Source organism: Lolium rigidum, chromosome 7, assembly GCF_022539505.1.
Source record: "Lolium rigidum isolate FL_2022 chromosome 7, APGP_CSIRO_Lrig_0.1, whole genome shotgun sequence".
In the NCBI taxonomy this organism is placed as follows: Eukaryota; Viridiplantae; Streptophyta; class Magnoliopsida; order Poales; family Poaceae; genus Lolium; species Lolium rigidum.
In genome coordinates, this window is record NC_061514.1 from 77023395 (window position 1) to 77033313 (window position 9919).

Consider the following 9919-nt stretch of genomic DNA (forward strand, 5'->3'; position numbering starts at 1 on the left):
AATCATCAGATGACCTTAATTATTTATAACCATAAAATTTGGTTATCGCATTGTGTCATTTGAATTTCTAATAATGTGGCATATAAGAATTTATTTTAGTTATATTATGGTGATTTATCTAACATTGTGCTAGATTCACTATGTTGTGTATAAATAGAGATCCCGAAGAATCTAATAATAGAAATAGTGGATTAGTTCCTAGCTAGCTCGAGGGGGTATTCCATTGGATTAGCCGTATGCATACATCAGTATTTGGCGAAAGATCGATAAGATCATGTTACCATCTTTTTTCAGCCTTTTGGTTATAATTTTATACTTCTTTATAACTTATTTTTAGCATATATAATCTTAATAAATATATTTTCTATTAGATATCAAAATATTTATTTTACCAACATTTTTTTCAATATTTTTTTGTATAGTTCATTGTTATATAGTTGTTATGTATATCACTAAAAAGTATACTTGCGTTTTACCTGGTTCATATTATATAACATATTACATTTATTTCTTGTATTTTTTAACAGTTGCATCAACCATATATATGGAGTATATGTATATGATGCAGCAATCTATAAACATGTAGTCTAAGAAATATCTTAAGAGCGGATTTAGTGATGGTTAGATACGCATTTCTATGGAAACTCCAATGTGTGCATGTTTGCAAGTGCATGGAGCCCACATGTGTGGTATTGGTAATTAATTACAATCTTTATGCACTAATATTTGCATTGAGTTATACATGGACGGTTTGTCCATTGAAAATCATTGAATACCATATGTTGGTTTCAAGGTTGAAGGATGAATAAAGTGGAGAAGATTAAGTAGTGATCAAGGTTTAACTCAAGGGGTGATGTCGACATAGGTCATTAGCGAGTTGAGACTATGGCAATTATATCCTGAAGATGGAGATTGGGTAAGCCTTCATGTATAAGAGGACGGAGGGAGAAACGAGAGAAGATCAAGAGATAGGATAGGTAGAGAGAGGTTCTCGGAGTAGCTCCTCCTACCTAGGAACACCGCCAAGAACCTCTCCCCCGTGTAATCCCATGTTCTTCCCGAATCAAAATTAATACCAATCCAACATGTAGGACGTAGGCTTGTTAGCCTCAGGACGGCCTGCTGGGTAATCCCTTTGTGTTTTTGCAGCATGCTGAACTAAAACATATTGTCCTTGTCTCGAAGTCCTTGAAGAGCAATATGATAAACTTCTTATCCTCGCACCTAACTTGGTCACAGGTTAGGTAGGGATTCATTTGTTGCATTGCCGATCATGTTAACAAGATTATGAGGCTTGGCAATTTATATTACACTACTAGAAAAATGCATATTAGTGGTGCACCTAAAAGGGTTAGCAGCACCACATGGTGCACCACTACTAACACTTCGATGTGCCACTGCAAACCCTGCTTGGTGTGCCACTACTAGCTGCACTAGTAAAATTTTGAAATCTCGATCTGGATCTAGCACCATATTTAGATCTGGATCTTGCACTATATTTTCTTATTTTTTTTTGCTTGTTTTTTTTCAAATTATTTGTCATGTTCATCTAGCACCATTTTTTGCTTGTTTTAATTTTTTCAATTAGATGGGTCGTGGGAGAGGATGGAGAAGAGAGGGAAGAGAGGAAAGAGGAAGGAGAGGAGAGGAGAGAAAAGGATGGAGAAGATAATAGAGAATGAGGAGAGGATGGAGTGGAGGAGAGGAGGTGCTGAATTCAGGTGTAAAATTTTCTATAGATACATTTTCATATAAAAACGATTTCATCAGAGTTTGTTTGCAACCATAAAAACTATTTTACTGAAATAGAATGTTATTTTACATAATATATCGAAATTCATGTTTGTTAATTTTGCATAACACACGATTGTAGAAAAATCTTTGTGTATTCATTGATTGACTAAGTTAAAAATCGTTGTTTATCTAATGGGAAAATTTTGACCCTTTCGTCACACTATGATTTATTGAGACTATGATTTATAAATGCCCTAAACTAGCCGGCCTCCAACTAACAATCTCGTATTCGTACGTTCACGGTGTCGAGACTATGATTTATTGACGTGAGTTGATGCTGTAGAAGTGGTCTTCTACAACAAAGACAAACAAAAAAGTCTGATGTCACGTCCTTCAACCTGCTTACCCCTGGCTGATTGTCTAGTCAGCTAGTATCGACCAAGGGGGAAGCACCACCAACTGGAACAAGCATTGCCCGGCAGATCCATAGCAGGGTTTCAAAAGTCATCAAAAGATGCAAATAAGCAGATAACTAACATCAAACAGACAAGGAACACAAATCACGCTGTAGTAAGATACCGCATACCAAACATACCATCTCAGATTCAGATGAATTCTGGAAGATCTCAAATACTGGATGTTTAATACTAACATTTCATCAAGACACCAATAACAGTGAGTAATTCGCACAATATTTCAAGATAGGACATCGAAACATTGCTGATCAAAATCTCAACAGGTTGCACACCGAAGTGTTCTAAGCAGCAGCAACCTCCTTTTTCAGCTTGGCGAGCTCTTGTCTGATGGCTCCTCCCCTCTGTTCACGCAATAAATCACAATATTAGTGGAATGGATAACAGTTGCATACAATTCAAGAGTTGATGTCCAAAAATCTCACCTTGATCTTGGCCAGCATGACCTTGAACCTGTCAAAGTCATTGAGTGAAGCCCTCCTCTTCTGGACAATCAGCTTCTTGCCCCATGAGCTGCTCTCCCACTTGTTCTTCACATCTGCAAACAGATACAATTCATTTAAGCAGCGCCCAGTAACATAATGTCTATATTTGAAAAATGGTCGAAGGATTGGTTCATTACCAGCTTCCTCCAGAGCCTTGATCAAAGTTGCCTTCTTAGGGATGCGCTTGATGTCAACCTTGATGTCAGTGAGCGAGAGCCGCTTGAAGTTCATCTGGCACCGGACCATGTCAGCTGCATCCACAAGTGCCTGTTCTCACATAAAGGAAAATACATTAAACACTTTTTAAGACCAAACAAAAGCAATAATGTACAAACATCTACTTTAGGTATTTCAACCATCAATTAAGTAATATCACAGCTTTAAAAGAAGATATGGCATACAAATCAACATTGAGAAAGCAGCCTATACTGATATATTTATTGGCAGCGCAACTAAAGAACTAAAGATTATCCACAACACATCGTACTACAGCACCATCAAGATCCGATATTACAGTGAAAATGCTAACATTTTGACACAAATTAGGGAACCAAAACCTATAAAAGGGAACAATAAATAATTGAAATATGACAAACTAAAACTATGACTCATCAGAAATATAGTAACACAAATAAGAAGTAACCATACAAATAATACAGAAAAAAGAAACTGATAATTGCATCAGTGTCTCAAATTGCAAAGTATGTAGGTCGAATATGCTAAGAAACACTAACAGTACAAGGAAAGAGCTAAGAAGTAACCATACAAATAATACAGAAAAAAGAAACTGATAATTGCATCAGTGTCTCAAATTGCAAAGTATGTAGGTCGAATATGCTAAGAAACACTAACAGTACAAGGAAAGAGCTATGGAGCTATCAGGTGAAAAATACCTAACCTATGAAGGCATCAGCAATCATTGCAGACCACATCAAGCTAAATTGCAGGAGCTATCCATATATGATTGGCAGGAACTTAAATGATGGATGTACAGAAAACCAGAGTAGTTTATTCACAAGGAAAACAACAATCAATGTCCTTTCTAATTTCATACAGATATTAACGCACTGGCATGCTGCAAGTCTGGCTGTTCAGTTTTAGTCGAAAATCAGATATCTAAGCACAGGCACAAGTGAATTCATCAGGGAAACATTTCCAGCCAAATGCATTGTTCTAGGTAGATATGGAGACATAAGTCCAAGATGGTTCAATGCAAGAACTAAACGAGTTAGTTCAGAATGACCGTTGTTTAAACCAATACTGACTTGACAAGTGAGCAGGGCAGACAAACGTCAACAAGCACCTTATAAAAGGGAGTAAGTTGCTAGTCATCTATATCCAACTGAAGGAACCCTAAAAGGCTAAACCAAAACCAAGCTATTAACTACATAGCAACACAAGATCTGCCAGCTAAAAGCTAGCAGCAAAGATCAACATTTTCAAGTTACGACTACTAACAGTGCAGTTACGTCTCCACTCAAACCAACAGAAAGCCTTCTAAGCCTACAACTTGAACAGCTACAATCTACAGCCTCAGCACATGGATAAGAAAAAGGTCACAAAACCAACGCGCGATCTAAGCTTATATACCGCTGCAACGACACATCAGCCGAAACAGATCGAGAGTGACCATAGGGAGTGGGGGAAGAAGATCAAACTCACCCTGTTCTGGTCGACGACGTCGACGATGACGACGAGCCGGCCGTAGTCCTTGCCGTAGTTCACAAGGGCCACCCGCCCGATCTCCACATACCTGTTGAACGGCTGCAGAAGCACGACAACAAGTCAATCACCGCCATTAACCAACGCGGCCAAGGCGAAGGAGAGAAGAAGAGCCTCTCGGCGTGAGCGGGTCGACGCGTGCACCTACCATTTTGCGGCGGCGGCGGCGAAGAGAAGCTGGAGCGAGCGAGTCGGGGAGGTCGGGGGCGGCTAGACGGTGGAGGGTTCAGATGTGCCAGATCTATATAGCCAACGCGAGCCGACGGATCTTGAGGTGGGGACTTCTGGCCGTCCGATCTAGGTTACAATGGTGGGACTTCTGGGGCGTCATGGTCTGGGCTTTTGGAGCACTGGCTGAGGATCTTGGGCTCCTTTTGTATGGACTCTGCTTCGAATGGGCTAAGCTAAATAGAGCTCCTACAATATGGATCAAGTTGATGGGCTTTTAGGTTTGTCATTCATGTTGGACCTACAACCCAAAATGGTGAAGCTACAAGCCTACTAGAATTGGAGAATCTGCAAATACTCTGTATTTTTCAATATGTAAAAGGGATTTCTATTTCCGTGCCCCTCGTTCGTTAGTTCTACTCACATTTTCTCAGCCTCTTAATACTCTGTATTTTTTGAACGTAAAATGTGATTATTTGTCCGTGCTAACTTTTTGATGGTGTATTGTCGGGTATGTTTTTCTCATGCTAGGTATGTTATTATTAGTAATCCATCATTTTAGACTCCCCCCGGTGTGTTTCCATTTCCTACTTAAAATAGTAACTACTTGTTTGCTGCTTTTCTCTCTCAAAAAGACATCTGATTAAAACTTAGGATCTATGTCATGCAATATTTGAATTTGATTGAAGATTCTACACAAGAGGTAAGATATTTCTATTTAGGAAATATATCATATCAAATGTTGAATTCTGTAGGAACCTAAAACACATGAATATGTATAAAAAATTAATACACCAAAGAAATAATTGTCGATCATAGTCTTTGCTATTGAGGGGGCATTAGTGGTATTTGTTCTCACGACTCATATTCCCCATATCCGATTACATATAGACATGTAGACGCGTGCCCAACATTGCCTGGTAACATCCAAGCTTTAAGAAATAAGAAAGTGAAGGAAAACATGAGTGTCCGGTAGGCACAAACCTGATGGAGGAGTTCATACAAATGGTGGCCTGATCTTCACATCATATGATCGAGTTGATGAGGATAACTAGATGTAAGCATCTGGGATAACTAGGTTTTACTTCCAAGGTTGGATGCGACATGTTGGTTGGGAAGATGATCCAAACAATTGTAGATGAACCAAAGGTGTTAGATCACCATGGGAAACTTCCAGATGAATAATGTTACTAGTCCATTCTTCAAACAAAACCTTCAATGACATATCAGCTGCCTTGCTTGAGAAAGGGTGTTATTAAAACAGAGATGAATCCAAATGCTTCTTGATTGAGTAAAAAAGGGGGACATTATAGCATGTATGTAGGTTGGGGAAGAATTTCCAAAACAACCGCAACCTTACAACACAAATTAGGGAAACTACAATTTCCTTCATTCATATCCTAATGAACTCCCAAGATCAATGGTGGTAATGATTAATCACGATCTTGTAACATAAGCTTGTAGCTAAATATTTTGACAAAAGGTTTCTAAAACGAAAGATGCGATGGGTGATACGTCTCCAACGTATCTATAATTTCTGATGTTCCATGCTAGTTTTATGATAATACCTACATGTTTTGCTCACACTTTATAATGATTTCATGCATTTTCCCGAACTAACCTATTAACAAGATGCCACAGTGCCAGTTCCTGTTTTCTGTTGTTTTTGGTTCCAGAAAGGCTGTTCGGGCAATATTCTCGGAATTGGACGAAACAAAAGTCCACGATCTTATATTTCACGGAAGGTTCCATAAGTCCGAAGGGGGGACGAGGAAGGGCAGCAGGGGACCCACACCATAAGGCGGCGCGGGTGGCCCCCTGGCCGCGCCAGCCTATGGGGAGGGGGGGCCCTGGCTCCTCCGACTCCGCCTCTTCGCCTATATAACCCCTCGAGACCTAAAAACCCGATACCAATTGACGAAACTCCAGAAAGACTCCAGGGGCGCCGCCGCCATCGCGAAACTCCAATTCGGGGGACAGAATCTCTGTTCCGGCACGCCGCCGGGACGAGGAAGTGCTCCCGGAAGCCATCTCCATCAACGCCACCGCCTCCATCATGCTCCGTGAGTAGTTCCCCCATGGACTACGGGTTCTAGAAGTAGCTAGTTGGTACTCTCTCCCATGTACTTCAATACAATGATCTCATGAGCTGTCTTACATGATTGAGATCCATCTGATGTAATCGGTGTTGTGTTTGTTGGGATCCGATGGATTGTTACATTATGATTAGTCTATCTATAAAGTTTGTGAAGTTATTGTTGATGCAATCTTGTTGTGTTTAATGCTTGTCACTAGTGCACGAGTGGCATGATCTTAGATTTAAGCTCTATAATTATTGCTTAGATTGTATCTACAAGTTGTTTGCACATGTCTATGTCCGGAACCGGAGGCCCCGGAGTGACAAGCAATCGGGGTAACCGGAGGGGAAGGCTTAGATATGAGGATCACATGTTTTCACCAAGTGTTAATGCTTTGCTCCGGTGCTCTATTAAAAGGAGTACCTTAATTACCAGTAGATTCCCTTGAGGCCCGGCTGCCACCGTACTGGTAGGACAAAAGATTTTATGCAAGTTTCTCATTGCGAGCACGTATGACTATATATGGAAAACATGCCTACATGATTAATAATCTTGATGTTCTGTCTTAATGCTATTTCAATCCTATCAATTGCCCAACCGTAATTTGTTCACCCAACACTTGTCACTTGTTATTGGAGAGTTACCACTAGTGTAGATAGCTGGGAACCCCGGTCCATCTCTCATCATCATATACTCGTTCCTATATGACATTGGAAGTAGTATCAACTATTTTTTGGTGTCATTGCCTCTGTGTTACTGTTACTGCTGCTGTGTTACTGTTACTATTGCTCTCATATTACTGCTGCTTTCACATCACCCCTGTTACTAGTGCTTTTCCAAGTGCAGTTGAATTGACAACTCGGTTGTTAAGGCTTATAAGTATTCTTTACCTCCCCTTGTGTCGAATCAATAAATTTGGGCTTTACTTCCCTCGAAGACTCGTTGCGATCCCCTATACTTGTGGGTTATCAAGACTATTTTCACGGCGCCGTTGCCGGGGAGGCATAGCTCTACTCATAAGTTCACCTGGGGAGTACACTCTACCTTTCTCTCTCTGTTTTTATTTTATTTTGTTTTGCTTAGTTTACTTTTGTCTAGTTTATTTGTGCTTAGTTTATTTCTGTCTAGTATTATTTTGCTTAGTTTACTTTTGTCTAGTTTGTTTTTGTCTTGTTTTAATTTTCCTATATACCCGAAAATCCATAAAAATTTGAAAAACCGAAAAATAAAAAAACTGTTGTTATGGGAGAACCCACAACCTATTTGGAGCTTATAGAATTATATATGAATTACAGAGAATCAAGAACGGGGAAAGTTATGAGTGCTGTGATAGAAAAATTGAATACAATTGCTAAAATCTTGCTTAAACGCCATGATATAAACTGTTGCTCTAAACAGGATACTAAACATCTTAAATTTCAATGTGGCTTTAGTGAGGAAGTTTTAATTAAGAACTATAATTGGAATAGCTATATTCATTTTGGGTTCGAAGAAGTAGAACAATTTGTTTTGTTTATGGGAGCTTCTGAAATAGAATCCTTCATGTCTAAAAATTATGAAACCTGTATTGCTTGTAAGGACCTTAAAGATTATGTCTCTTCTATCCTTAATTTTTGCATAGAAAGTTACAGCGATAATCCTTATATTATTGATTATAAAGAGAGACCCATTAATGCACAAGAATGCACTCACAATTTGCAGGAACCTGTGAAAGAAGAAATTGATGAACCTGAAAGCTCATTGGATGAAAAAGTGGAGAAGAGTGATGAACAAAAGGAGGAAGAATGTATTAGTTACCCATGCCAACCTTCTAATGAGAGTAACTCTTTATCTCTTACACTATTTGATTGTCCTCCATGCTTACCAAAGGAGGATGAATGTTATGTTCATGTAGATTCTCTTGAAATATTCCCTATGAGTAAAATTTGTGAGAATAATTATGCTACTGTTATTCATGATAATCCATGCTATTTTGATAAATCTTATGATAATGCTTTGTTTGTGCCTGATGTCGAAATGCATGGTACTAAAGAGTTTTGCTTGGCAAATGTTTATGATAAATCTCTAGATGATGGTCCTATGTTACTTGATAATATTAATTGTACTACTAATAAAAATGGGATTGGAGAGGTCTTGACTTCATCTAGGAGTCCCACATCTTTTGATATTGATCAGTCATCTTGTTATATTATTGATAAAAGTGGTTTTGAAAGTTTTGATCCTATTATTTTTGAGCTTGATAAAAATTATGTGTTTGTGGATCATGAAAAACATGCTTTATGTGATAGTTATATTGTTGAGTTTATTCATGAAGCTACTGAAAATTATTATGAGAGAGGAAAATATGGTTGTAGAAATTTGCATGGTACTAAAACACATCTCTATATGCTGAAACTTTTGAAGTTACTCTTGTTTTATCTTCCTATGCTTGTCACTTTGTTCTTCATGAATTTATTTGTGTACAAGATTCATATGCATAGGAAGTGGGTTAGACTTAAATGTGTTTTGAATTTGCTTCTTGATGCTCTCTTTTGCTTCAACTCTTATTTTCATGTGAGCATCTTTAAAATCTACCGAGCCCATCTTAATGGCTATAAAGAAAGCACTTCTTGGGAGATAACCCATGTTTTTATTTTGCTACTGTTTTGTTGTGTCTTGGAAGTTGTTACTACTGTAGCAACCTCTCCTTATCTTTATTTTATTGCAATGTTGTGCCAAGTAAAGTCTATAATAGAAGGTTGATACTAGATTTGGATTTCTGCGCAGAAACAGATTTTTAGCTGTCACGAATTTGAGTAGGTCTCTCTGTAGGAAACCCAAAAAATTCTGCCAATTTTCATGCGTGTTCCTCAAATATGTACGCAACTTTCATTATTTTTTAATTTTCTGATTTGAGCAACGGAAGTTGTAGGATAACGTAGCATAGAAAACAAAAATTTTCCTACCGCGAACACGCAATCCAAGCCAAGATGCAATCTAGAAGACGGTAGCAACGAGGGGGTATCGAGTCTCACCCTTGAAGAGATTCCAAAGCCTACAAGATGAGGCTCTTGTTGCTGCGGTAGACGTTCACTTGCCGCTTGCAAAAGCGCGTAGAAGATCTTGATCACGATCGGTTCCGGCGCCACGAACGGGCAGCACCTCCGTACTCGGTCACACGTTCGGTTGTTGATGAAGACGACGTCCACCTCCCCGTTCCGGCGGGCAGCGGAAGTAGTAGCTCCTCTTGAATCCGACGAGCACGACGGCGTGGTGTCGG

At 39.0% G+C, this 9919-nt stretch overlaps 1 protein-coding gene across 1 annotated transcript; it reads right to left on the reverse strand.

Moving 5' to 3' along the window:
• Window positions 1-2285: 2285 nt before the first annotated feature.
• Window positions 2286-4614, reverse strand: LOC124675057 (60S ribosomal protein L14-1-like). Its single transcript, XM_047211120.1, has 5 exons — window positions 4563-4614; window positions 4355-4456; window positions 2830-2959; window positions 2633-2745; window positions 2286-2551 (listed from the first exon to the last, which is right to left on the reverse strand). Exons 1-5 carry the CDS (start codon window positions 4563-4565, stop codon window positions 2492-2494), a joined length of 408 nt encoding a protein of 135 aa, XP_047067076.1. The 5' UTR covers window positions 4566-4614; the 3' UTR covers window positions 2286-2491.
• Window positions 4615-9919: the final 5305 nt, after the last annotated feature.